General features: G+C 42.2%; 1 protein-coding gene across 3 annotated transcripts; it reads left to right on the top strand.

The window, feature by feature from the left end:
• Positions 1 to 2,055: 2,055 nt before the first annotated feature.
• On the top strand, positions 2,056 to 12,596 carry MTX3 (metaxin 3). 3 transcript variants are annotated; one of them, XM_087742544.1, is made up of 9 exons: positions 2,056 to 2,300; positions 2,893 to 2,962; positions 4,541 to 4,617; positions 6,163 to 6,255; positions 7,320 to 7,502; positions 7,650 to 7,726; positions 8,600 to 8,757; positions 9,164 to 9,252; positions 10,659 to 12,596. In XM_087742544.1, the coding sequence occupies exons 1-9, from the start codon at positions 2,220 to 2,222 to the stop codon at positions 10,731 to 10,733; spliced, it is 903 nt and encodes a 300-aa protein (XP_087598670.1). In that variant the 5' UTR covers positions 2,056 to 2,219; the 3' UTR covers positions 10,734 to 12,596. The 3 variants fall into 3 exon arrangements, with proteins under 3 accessions (XP_087598670.1, XP_087598669.1, XP_087598671.1); XM_087742543.1 differs by having other exon boundaries at positions 2,058 to 2,300; positions 10,685 to 12,596; XM_087742545.1 differs by lacking the exon at positions 9,164 to 9,252 and having other exon boundaries at positions 2,061 to 2,300.
• Positions 12,597 to 13,013: the final 417 nt, after the last annotated feature.

Raw genomic sequence — 13,013 nt, 5'->3', positions numbered from 1 at the left:
TGACAACAACCCCATGCAACGCTACAGGCTGGGGGAGGAGTGGCTGGAGAGCTGCCTGGCAGAAAAGGACCTGGGGGTGTTGGTTGACAGCCTCTTGAACGTGAGCCAGCACTGTGCCCAGGTGGCCAAGAAGGCCAATAGCATCCTGGCTTGTATCAGGAATAGTGTGGCCAGCAGGACCAGGGAGGTGATAGTGCCCCAGTACTCAGCACTGGTGAGGCCGCACCTCGAGTACTGTGTTCAGTTTTGGGCCCCTCACTATGAGAAGGACATTGAGGTGCTGGAGCGTGTCCAGAGAAGGGCAATGAAGCTGGTGAAGGGTGCAGAGAATAAGTCATAGGAGGAGCGGCTGAGGGAGCTGGGGTTGTTTAGCCTGGAGAAGAGGAGGCTGAGGGGAGACCTTATTGCTCTCTACAACTACCTGAAAGGAGGTTGTAGCGAGGTGGGGGTCGGTCTCTTCTCCCTAGTAACAAGCGATAGGAGAAGAGGAAATGGCCTGAAGCTGCGCCAGGGGAAATTTAGGTTGGATATTAGGAAAAACTTCTTCACTGAAAGTGTAGTCAGGCACTGGAACAGGCTGCCCAGGGAAGTGGTTGGGTCTCCATCCCTGGAGGCATTTAAAAGACGGGTAGACGTGGTGCTTGAGAACATGGTCTAGTGGTGGACTTGGCAGTGAGAGGTTAAGGGTTGGCCTTGATGATCTTAAGGGTCTTTTCCAACCTTAACAATTCTGTGATTCTATGATTCTATGATTCTATTTACTTTTCATTTATACTAATAGGAATTCCACTCAGGCAACCAAGAGGAAAAAGCTCCTGAAGAGCTTTTGGATGGGGGAGGGAAGATGCAGATTGCCTTTTTTTCCATCTTTGCTCTGGACTCCACAACAGCACAGAGATGAATTGGGCCCTAAGGCAAGGCAAAGAAAGTTTACTCTCCTATTTACCTCCTAAGCCCTCTTGCAGCCTCCCTTAAGAAGAGCCATAAGCTGGCTCATCCTCCTTACAGAAACAGATGTTTGGGATCACAGCTGTTAGGAGCCAACCTTTCCTCTAGAGCTTGCACATCTCAGTGAGGCGATCACACAGTGGACAGGCCAAAGTGAAGTACCTGGACAGACTGGCTGGGAGTGCTGGTCCCCATAGGGAGAAAAAGAGAAGAAAGGTGTCCTTAAGAATATGTGCCTGAAGTACCTCTTTACAGGGAGAAATGTAATGTAGCCATTAAGAAAAAAAAAAAAAACAACCACCAAAAAATATTTTTTGCTACTGTTAACATCGCCAGTGGTGTGTTTTTTCTGAGGAAAAAAAAATGGATATATGTTTCTTCTCCCATGTTCCTCATAAACTGGAGAAGAATGATCTCAGATTTGTGTTGTATATTTTTATCATAACTCTTTCTGCCACAAATTCCATGCAGATCTGAAACCACGGGTCTGGGAGCAGGGAGGGCGGACACATGAAGCTTTGCCCTTGCTCTCATCTCTTTATGCATAGACGACCTGAATAAGGGTGGTCACTGCAGGGTTTTTTTAAACCGTGTGTGGCATTTTCTCCTTGTGTGGGAAGGATGGTAACATTTTACTCGACTTAGTATTTAGATGTGCTGTGGCGTGTCTGCACGGATGCTGAAACAGCTGACAACCTGATCGACTTTAAAGGTCCACAGTAAAAAAACCACACTGAATGGGTTATCATTATAACCTGGTCAAAACTGGTACCCTATGATCCGAGTTCCTTATTTTTAAAGCCAAATTGCTGATGACTGCTCTTCACATTTGATCGAAAGCCAAATTTTTTGCTCCTGTGGAAAGTCGCAACTTGGTGTGTGATAACAGAGTCAGGGAGCTGGGGTTCAGCAACGCGGTAGCGGGAGCCGCCGCCTTTCACGAGTAAAACGACGGCGCCTCAGGGCGAGCAGCGGCTCCTCACGAGGCAGCGGCTTCGGGCCGCCGACGCCCGTTCCCCTCAGAGACGCCTCCCGCGGCTTCGCCCCCGAGCAGCCTCGGCAGCAGGCGGCGGTGATCGTGGGGGAAGGCAGGACACCTTTCCGCGGGGGCTCCCCGCTGCCGCCCGGGTCCGGGGGACGGCGGCGGCCCCTCAGGCGCGCACGCCCTCCGCCGCCTTCTCCCTCCCCCAGGCGCAGCCGGGGGCGCTCGGGCGCCGCCATGCGAGGGCAGCACTGCCGCGCTTCCCGGGCCCGCGCGGACGGCGGACAAGATGGCGGCTCCCATGGAGCTGAGCTGCTGGGGAGGCGATTGGGGGCTGCCGTCCCTGCACCCGGAGTCTCTAACCGTCATGGTAACGGCCGGCGGCCGCCACCCGCCCCCGGAGGAGGGAAGGGAGGGAAGGAAGGAAGGAGGGAGGGACGGCGCTCCGGGGCTTGCTTGCCGCCGGCACGGCAGTCTGTGGGGCTCTTCCCCCCGGGAGAGGCGGCGCCGCCGCCGAGGGGCCCGCCCGCCCTCGTCGCCCCGAGGCCGGGCCTGTGCTGGGCGAGGGGCCCGCCGCTGCCGCCCTGGTCGGCGGGGGGTGGGAAGCGGCGGCGGCTGGGCCCGCGGCGGGGCCCGGCGGGGCGGTGCGGCCCCTGGCTCTTTCCCCACGGGGCGTCGCCTCGCTGCGGAGCGTTGCGTCCCCCGCCGCCGAGCCGCCGGCAGGGCTGCTGCCCTTGGCGAGGGCGCCGTGCCTGCCCGGGGCTGCCCGCCCTCGGCCGCGACGGGCGGCATTTCCCACAAACGCGTTAGCGCACTGCAGACCGACTACAGGCAAATGCGCCGCGCTTGCTTCTACCCGGGCTTCAATGCCCGAAGCTGTTTAAAACAACTTTTAAAGTGCTATCTAACACTTTTCTTACGCATACTGACTGGACTTTTTTTCCCTGCAATCTTTATTGCAGGCTTACGCCAAATTTTCTGGTGCTCCCCTGACAGTGAATACTATAAATAACTCTTGGAGAGCTCCAAAAGGTACCTTCTTTGCATTTTTTATTCTTTTAATCGTAGCCATGTTATAAGTACGGGCTCCAATTTCTGCGTCGTTTCTGAGTTTGCTTTGATTTTGTGTTCATGAGTGTAACCTACTCCAGGAAGGCTACCTGCTTTCACAGTACATCCATAAGTGACCTTACATGATCAAGTGTGATGAATTTGTGGGAATAAAATAACGGAAGACATAAATAAAGTGCCTTAAAGAACACTTTATTAAAATCTGTATGGGTGAAGCAGCGGACAGTCAACAAAGCAGCGGTGCCAAGTGCATACCTGCTTTTGTCAGGCACTCTAAGTTGATGGTATAGTGAAAGCAAGTTTTTAAGCTTTTTGTACTTTGCATATTTATAACGATAGTAACTAGACTTGTGTATGGAAATAGTGTTCTTTAATTATACATAATTTAATGGGCTGGTACAGTTGGAAGTGGAATGTGAGCCTCAAAGAGTATAACTTGCACCAGCTGGGACGTTTACTACTGTGCTATGTTAGAGAGGTTGACTCAGAAAAGGTGACTAACAACCTAGTTGCCAGAGAAGGTTGAAGATAAGGTATCACAGAGGACTTCTTTGTGTTGGATAGTTCTACCCATTGCTTATCTGTTGCTCAGCATTTAAGTTATTGTCTTGGTATATTCCAGAGAGGTAAAATCACTGCAGGGTTAAAGTACTCTGTCATTTACACTTACCACATCATCAGTTTAGACGTTACTGTATCCACGCAAAAGTTGCGCCTTTGACTCTTGCTTTTCAGTGTATTGTTTTCTGTTAGCAGAAGATACCAAGAACTAGCTGGGTATACTTGCCAGAAGTTCAGTGGGTTTCTTCATAGCCAAAATAGATAAAACCCATAAAAAATACATATAGTAAGTGTTGCTGATAATTGATACTTTAATAGTATGTAGTAGCACAGTCATGTTAAGCTCATTGTGGCAGTTATGTTGTGAACGTGCTCTAAGATAGCCCGTGTTACAGAGATTTTATGCTCTACGGTCTTTGATCCTGCAATTTGATGAGTAAAGGCTGACCAGTAAGCTTCTGGCAGAAGGGAATTACTTGGCTCTGGAATAGTTCATGGTTATGCAGTGGTAGCTTGGGCAGTGGTTGTAGCAAGGCTAGGGAAAACAGGTGGTTAAAATGGATTTGGAGGGGAAGGGCTGGGAAAAATTGGCGTAGCAGGACGGAGAGGCCCAGAGGTGAATGAGTTGAGAGGGCAGTTGGACTGAGTTGGAATTTTTGTCTTAAGATGAACATCTGAAATCCGGACAAGTAGCCTGGTTCTCAAAGTATCAGATATCTAGCAGAAGACAATGGCTTCCATCTGATTTGATGTGGGTCCTTTTTTATGTAGTGTTATTAGTGAAGGCCACAATACACTAAATGTATTTGTGACCTTGATGGAACTTCCCTGCTATGTAAAGCTTAGTTTGTGTATATATGTTAGGAAGATCAGAGCATGCTATGAAGAAAATGAAAGTACATGAAGTGGCTGATTGCTTTCTACCTATGTTGGAACTCATCCATGTAAGTTGTTGACTGTATTATTTATGCTTTCTAGGAGATGTACCAGTCCTGATATCAGAAGACATTGTTATTTCTCAGCCAGCAAAAATACTGAACTTCTTAAGAAAGCAGGTAGGTCTCTTTAAAAAGATTTGGTTTTTCTACCTTGTAGTGACTCTACATGTTCCCTGTATACATTGATACAGGCTGTTGAAAACCTGGAACTCTGTTCAGATGCAGTGCTTTCCTGTTTCTCATACATGCATGAGAATTGCAAAATGGTGGATAACAGATTGCTGTTTGAAAGTTTGATTGTTAGTCATGTGAAAGATTTAAAAATAGGCACGAGAAATCTGTTCATTGAAAAGGATAACAAACTGGCCTTAATTGAGCAGTTTCTCACTGAGCACCCTGCTCTTCATTATGACACTTCTAATGTCATTATGGCTTTGCAGACCTAGGATATCACAGTTTGGGAAGTGTGGTTTTAACTGCTTAAATGGGTAATCATCTCACAGTGCTCTTTTTTGAAGGGTAATACATACAGCATTGTGTTTAATCTATGTAGTTTTTCTATAGCTTGTAGAGTAAAAATGTCTGCAAGCATTTCTTGAGGCACATCATGTTACTGCATAATCAACTCTTGCTTGCCTTTTGGAGATCTCTTAATGTTCTATTCACAAAGAATAAAGCTATACAATTTCTTCTTTTCACAAAGTATAAGGATGTCTAATAAAGCATGGCATCATCTTTTTATTTCTTAAGATGGTCCTTCAGCCTACTATTCTGCTTTTACATTAGAAATTCAGTTCCTGCCTAGTCAAGAAGGTTATCTGATGAATGGCATGTTAGTGAAACTTTAAATCTTTGGGGGGAGAAAAACAGAATCTGAAAACTGCGCATTTGAGATGGGATTTTAGACAGTTGTTTTAAAATTCAGAAGCTTCATAGCCATTTGAATACCAAAGATTCCTTAATGCTTGGGGAAAAAAAATCCCTCTTGGAGTTAAAGTATAACAATAATATGCTTGCTTTTCAGATTGTCTAAAAATAAGGGCCAGCACTGATCCTTTGTTTCTAAGTTAATGAAGTGAATCTCCTCTCCTCCAAAAAAATCTTAGCAGCCCTTTTAATGTACCTTCAAAGTTAGAATTAAAAACTCAGTCAGCTGTAACTGCTTTAATTTAGCTGTGTGTTTGGTCCCTTACATTGTTAGTATCCAATTTCTGAACTTTTAGAATGGTAATTAAAAGCAAAAGATGGGAATGCCTGCCTTTCTTTATGCTTACACCCGCTGAAGTGCCAGATGCTTCTTCAAAAATACAGATGGGGACTTCCCAGAGGTTTGCTACAGCCCTAAGTACTGAAAAATTGCCTCTGTGTCACTGGACAGTTGCTTGGAAAGCAATGGGAAGGAGACACAGGAGTTATTTTGGGAATAGGAGGGCCCAAAAATCTAAGAATGGGAAAGTGGAAAAGGGAGATGCAAGGAGGTGTGACATAGCTGGCCTGAAGAAGTAAAGAAAGTCTAGTGAGCGCATGCTTTCTGTCTTGCAAAATGTTATGTTTACTAACTTGATAGCTGTTAAGTTGGAAGCAACTTCAGGTTGCATTGATTATTCTTTTGGAAAGTTCTGTGTAACACTATTTGTAGTATATATATTTTTTAATTCATAGAAATACAATGCTGATTATGAATTGTCTGCAAAACAAGGAGCTGATACACTGGCATATATTGCACTACTTGAAGAGAAACTGCTTCCTGCTCTGGTAAGTATTGGGATATACTGTATAATGGTCAGTATTTTTGGAAGTGAATGCTACAAGAGGTACCCAACATGAGAGACATTAAAGTCTCTCAGCCATAGTCCTGTCTGGAATGTATTTGCTTTGTTAGTCCAATTTTGGAAATACTGCCTGGAAACTTTTGAAAAGGGAAGAAGTGTGTGTTTGTGGAGTGTGAAGTAATAATAATGAATTTATGAAAGAAATTTTAAAAGGGCATCTATGACTGTTTTTTTGTTTAGGTATTTTTTGGGAAACAGTATCCTGAAAACAGCTTATTCTGGCCATTTTTTGTTTCATTTGATTCTTTTGAAAAAGCTTTGAGTAAAATGTGTGTGTCTGATGTGGGGTGCGCAACTGTGAAAGCCTTTTGAAATGTTCAGTTAGAATTTCTGAGAAATTAAAATACCCATCAGTAGTTTAATTTTTCAGTTCTAAATAACACATGGTCACACGCCCTCACCAATTTAGTGTAAGTACTTTAGAGCTATAAAAATCCCCAGACATTGGATCTCTTGAATGACTGGCTTCAGTTTTTACAGGAAAAAATATTCTGACCAGACGATATCATAGGCTAGCCTCTTCAGCTGACCTGCAAGGTTTCAAATTCATCATTTCATAATATCTTTTATTTTAAGATTTATATAAAATAGAAAAAAAAAATTTGAAAAAGTTTGAACCTGATCCTGTACGTCTGCAACACTTCTGGTAATATATTTTCTATGTACAATGTGTGTGTATGTGTGTGTGTGTGTATATATATATATACACAAATACATAAACATCAGCGTGTATGTAATTTTATGCATGTGTATATAGGTCTATGTAATATCTTTGTTGTTTTCCTTTAAGTGGAAGGTAGTTGTTGCCTTAATTATATACTCCTACACTCAAAGGATTAGTATAATCCCTTGTGGAGTCTGATTGCCTTAAATTACAGGAGTTCCTGGTGCTTCTGCTTCTCTGACAGATCTTACACATCAAACTTTTAAGAGATGTCTACTATTCTTACTCAAATTCCAGTAATATTCTTCCTTATGTTGATACAGCTGCACACTTTCTGGGTTGAGGCTGAAAATTACTGCAGTGTGACAAAGCCATGGTTTGCCTCAAGGATTCCCTTCCCATTGAGTTTGTATCTGCCTGGAAAGATGGCCAGGGAAGCGCTGACCAGGATCTTGCTGACCAGGGGCGGGCCTCCACTCTACAGTCTCACTGAAGTGGAAGCACAGGTATGTGTTGTGTAGTAAAGAATTTGTAAGTTGGTGCTGTCAAAGACAAGAACTGAAACAGTCTAGCACACTGTCAAATGATGAACAATGCTGTGCATACTAGCCTTGCTACACCTAGGGCTCTTAGACAGTCTTGTGTCTCATCAGATATACAGGGATGCCAAGGAGTGCCTAAATCTCCTGTCGAAGAGATTGGGGACATCTCAGTTTTTCTTTGGAGATACGTGAGTGTGATTTATTTTTTTTTTTAATGGCTAATAAAACAGATAACACATACTCTGTGAACACTTAAACTTTTTTTTTTTAAACCTGCCAGAATGTTGAAAGTACTGCACAGTAGTTTCATGTCTCACACTCTGCTTTTCAGAGATAAATCTGAATGAGCAAACAGGGCACAAATGAGGTCTTTGGACTAAGGCAATGCAGTGTCTCCCTTATCCTGCATTTTTCCACAGAGAGGCAGATGCTGCCCACAGCTCCTAAGAAAATGTGGGGTGCTTAATGAGTTAGTGTAGCACTAGAGAATACTTTTCTAGCGACTGAGTGTCACCACTTGTGCTGGTATGTAGACAAAATGCTTTAAGCCTGAGGTGCTAGCACTGCCTTCACAGGAGGAGGGTGTAGGTCCTGGAACACTCCGCTTCCTGTGGTGTGTGCACGGAGCAGGAAGCAGATACTGCCAACAACATAGTGCCAACAGATCCTAAAAAGGATGATCTGTTCCTGTAGTCACTGAAGTCAGACCACTTCATGAGAGATGATACTGGCCCCCTGGCATACAGCTTGGCTTTTGTGGTGCCAGAAATGTATGTCAGAGTGGCTTGTTTATCCCCCTACGTGACAGCATGACTGGATTTTAATGCTGAAGTTACTGTTTCAGCTTGCTAGCATGTCTCTAGTTCAGAGGTGCTGAAATCAGTCAATAGTCTGTAGAAAGCATTTACCAGATTGATAGGAAAAGATGGAATGCCAGAAGAGCTGACTATGTTCTGTCCTGAGTTGTGTTTGACATACAGAGAAAACGGTCGTGTTGTAAAGGTCTTAATGTCTTACCTCAGTCACTTTGCTTTTTTGTTTTGTTTTGTCACCCTTTTCAGGCCTACTACCTTGGATGCCTTTGTGTTTGGTTTCCTTGCACCGATTTATAAAGTGTGTTTTCCCAGAGTACAATTACAAGAGCATTTGAAACAGCTTCCCAATCTGTGTCGATTCTGTGATGATATTTTAACTTGCTACTTCAGGTTAACTGTCTCAGGTAAGCTGTGTTTCTTTTCCCCTCTTTGTCATGTTTCAATTAGGACTCCAGGTTTCCATCTGTGAACCAAGGTAGAATTAGATTTTATGTAGCTTATGTTGGAGCTTCTGTGGGGAAATAAGGTGGAGAAACTTGCAAAGTTGTGCAGAAAGGATTGAAAATGAAAAGCAAGGGTTAATACTCAGTTTTAGAATCCGTCAAGCATTGGCAAAATGTACCTGTATCTATACTATGGTTCATGCTTAGTGCTTCTGTTTTTCTCACATGGAATGGCTTTTCCACTTAAATTCTTCTTAGGATAAAAATGCTGCATGAACTTTCTCTCCAATGTGGGTTTATTTTTTAAGGATTTAAAAGCTTTTGTAAATACCTTTTCACTCTTCATCTTTCTGCCTTCACTCTCCAGGCCATTCTCCGGCTGGACAGGATACAGCAGATGCTAATCTGCAGAAACTCACACAGCTTGTAAATAAGGAATCCAACTTGATTGAAAAGGTTACTTTTGCTTCAGTCTCTAATTTTCCTGCCTCGTTGTGGTTACTTGTTCACAGATATGCTTGCATGGCAACTGCAACTGTACAATGGACATTTTATTTTAATTGCTTCTTTTCTAGTGAGTTACTTTGTGTAGAGAGGCAGGAAGAATATTATGTCATTTGAAAGGAATAATTAATGAAGCCTTGTACTTTAAAAGTACTTTTATTACAATCAAAAGAACATTGCCTTGCAAGTGCACATACCTACAAAAGAAGGGTGTTTTTCTGCAAGTGTACATTCCAGCAAAGGAAGAGACAAATGTGTTGATCAAAACTCAGAAATGGTCCTGCAAGTTAAGACCAATCATCAGCTCTCCTTGCTCCCACCTGAATGCTGTAGTCACTAACGTACAGTCACTGTTTCTCCTGCTTGTTCTACATCTAGCTTTTATTTCTTTATATTCTTTGTTTCCAAGGCTGTCACTCAGCACCTATCAAAAGCTATACAACTTACATGAAAAATGCTTGCAAAGAATTGGTCTCTGATGCAGACAGAACACTTTAACTAGAGGGGTAGAAGGCACTTCTTCCTGAAAACGATGAGTGTATGAAATAGATCATTAATTATGATCAGCTTCTATAGCATTAGGTATTGATTGTATCTCCTCTTCATGGCATTGGAGTGTGGCTGTGGAAGTTTTAAAGAATGGGTTACAAAGACATTTGTAAGGCGTGATTTAGGTGAAGTTCATCCTGCCTTGAGGAAATGGGATGGACTAGACAACCTCTGGAGATCTCCCCTGTGCTGTCTTATGTGATTCTGTTTAGTCTGTAGTAACTAGGCTCTTTTTGATACCACATTACACACAGGGCATTAGATTGATTACCTATGAAAATGTAAGATCTTTATATTCAGAGATTAATTTTAACCTGTCTTTGAAAATGTCTTATCACAAGTTTCTTATTAAATACTTTTTGAAATCTGTAACTAATCTAAATTCACCCAGCAGCTCCAGAATATTTCTAATTTGGAAAAGATTTGTTCTTGCAAGGTGCTGAACATGCAAAAGCATCCATTGATGTTAGCAATTTGACTTTCAATCTGCTTTCTAGCAGTGTTTGGCTACTGTACAAAATTGAAACTTTGATGCCCTAGAAGAAGGTAGCAATATTGCTTTCTTCAGTAATCTTGATGAAATTATTTGAGCAGATGCACACCTATTTGCCCTGGGTTTGATGCACCATATCCTAATGGCGTGGATAGCCGCTCTTAACACAAGCAGATATTTGGGAGTGGAAAGGAACCAAGGCATCAGTTTTGGCTGGGCCTGAAATAACAGGGTGAAAAATACCCCAAACCAGCATTAATGGTGGCAGCCCTGACAAGTAGACTAATCATATAATCTATATTCTACTGTTTGCCAGATCCGGCTCTCATTATTTCTCTGCAGATGGACGATAACCTTCGTAAGAGTCCTCAGCATCCCCCTCGAAAGCTAACAACGCTCAAGCTTGCTGCAGGTGGAGAACAAAGCAGTCCATTGAATCGTTTGTCACCTTGACAGCTTTTGTTGCCCATACACATGTGTTTGCCTTCAATTCTTCTGAGCGTCACAGTAAATTTTTTCACATGGATGTTGTTTTGCAAGGGAAGAATCTGCTAATGGATACAAGTAGGGAAGAAATATAGCTTTACAATCTCTTATCTACCTGTTCTTTTAAGAAATTGCATAGTTCAGGCTGACCACATGCTAAGCTGAGGCTAAAGTAAAAAAGAGGCTTATTCCTGCAGATGTTAAAGTGATTTTGTACAGCGTGTTTTTGCCTTTAGCCTATCAGAAATGTTGACCAAAAGTTAAAATTCCACTTACGGAATGTTCACTGTTATTTTATTTTGTGGCTTTTGATTTTACTGTAATCATGTTACTATATGTGAGGGGATATACTCTTGTATCTGTCTGAAAATTACAAAGTCCAGTTGCAAAATTGGTGAAAAGATTGGGAAAAAAATGAAATGTTGCCCTTTATGGCACCTGAGAAATGAAAAGCAAAGAGGGGAAGTTAAATATTTTTTACTGTACTTTCATGAAGGGTCTTGCGTTTTAAAGTTGTTTGTATTTTTGAAAGCTTGTCATGTTGTACTTGAAGGCAGATTGTTGAAAAGTGTGTGTGCTGTGGGAGTGTACAATGATGTACAATACCAACATTTCACAGGTACCTAGTATTAGTCCTGTGTGAAACAGGCTTAACCTGCGCACAGGGTAGGACCACGTGCTGCCAAACTTTTAAGTCAAAATCACAGAGGACTGGTAGTGAGATGGAGAGGTTTGATTAGCTCCTGTCGGGACAAGAGACTTGACTAGCAAGCATACTGTGGCTCTGGATTGAAAGGAACTGGTTAGGGCTTTATAAGAAAGCTGATATAGGCTTTTAAATTTGTCACAGATGCCTCTTAATTAGTTTTGTCTCATTTTTTAATAAGCACTACAATTAATTCAAAAGCTAAAATAAAAAAGTCCAAATTTTTGTTGTTTGACAGTCTAATTCAGAGTTCTTTTATCTCTGTAAACTGGAATACATTGCAGCGCATATTTCTTCTGTTTAATTAAGGGACTTATGTCTCCTTACGATTCCTCTTAGCAGCAGCCTTGCCAGTTCTAGAGAGCCAAGCAATTCTGTTACAAGAGAGATGCTGTAATTCTCTACTGGCAACGTACTGGCAGATGCTTCATGAGTGGGTGTAAAGAGAATTAGTCAAGAAGACTGGCCAAAATGGCAGCACTTGGGATACAGAATTCCGATGACTGTATGTATGGGATGACGGTTCTGTTTCTTTCCTTTTTCTGGTCAAATTGAGATAGTCTTTCAGCTTCCCTTCAGCTACTAGTCACATTTGAGATACATAGATAAATTATTTCCTATTTATACAGACAAGACTGTAGATTGTGTACATATTGTACTTTCAGACTTGGTATGTAAGGAATGTAATATCTTTAACATGTCTTAATTATAATTGAAATGTTGGGTTTCCAATGAGCACTTTAAAATAATGTTTAAGTTTCATGCTTTTACTAGAATATTTGTTTCGGTGATTTGGAATTAATCTAGCTCATACTCATGATAATTGTATAAGCCAACAGTCCACTACATGTAACAGTAAGTCAAATGTTTAAAATTTTTATTGCCTGTATCTTGACAAGGTTTAAATGAGATCAAGTCACATGGCTTTTCAAAGTCTTTAATTTATAAATGTGGCTATGGAGATAATGCCTTAGTTTGTTGTTTTTGTGAATATGTACACTTAATCTTTAAAATATCTTTGTAAAAAGATCATTGTTCCAAGATTAAAATTTTGGATTTTTAGTGGAGTTTCGGTGGTGTTTCTTACGGAAATTATGTCAAGTTTTCTGAACGTTTTTCTTTTTTCTTGTGAAAAGGTTTATCTTGTCCATAAAAAAAGAAGCTGCTGACTGCTAGAACAAGAAATTGGAATAATTTAGCATACCTATGAGGTCAGATATTAAATTTTAACCACAACTTTCAGTACCAATCCTTTCTTTCAACACAACGGCTTTTGGGAGGGGGAGAATGGGGAAGCACAGGTTTTATAGTCTTACTAAATGTGAGCCTTGGGCTGTGTGACAGCAAAAGTTCGACAAACCAGCACCCGAGTAACTTCATTCACTGGATGGCAGAGGACAACAGGGCTAGAGATCACAGCAAACGTTGCCTGCAGTAGTGCACACTGTCCCAGACAACCAGTGAGGCTGCGCAGCCATG

The sequence above is a fragment of the Nipponia nippon genome, unplaced genomic scaffold (assembly GCF_047370975.1).
Source record: "Nipponia nippon isolate SJK-2023a ecotype South Korea unplaced genomic scaffold, ASM4737097v1 scaffold_8, whole genome shotgun sequence".
Classification (NCBI taxonomy): Eukaryota; Metazoa; Chordata; class Aves; order Pelecaniformes; family Threskiornithidae; genus Nipponia; species Nipponia nippon.
This window is presented reverse-complemented; position numbering and strand designations above follow the sequence as displayed.

Coding starts and splice junctions, on each gene's coding strand:
- MTX3 (XM_087742543.1), top strand. CDS start 2,220: ATGGCGGCTCCCATGGAGCTGAGCTGCTGGGGAGGCGATTGGGGGCTG. Junction 4,618..6,162: donor TGAACTTCTTAAGAAAGCAG/GTAGGTCTCTTT, acceptor TTTAATTCATAG/AAATACAATGCTGATTATGA. Junction 7,503..7,649: donor TCACTGAAGTGGAAGCACAG/GTATGTGTTGTG, acceptor GTGTCTCATCAG/ATATACAGGGATGCCAAGGA.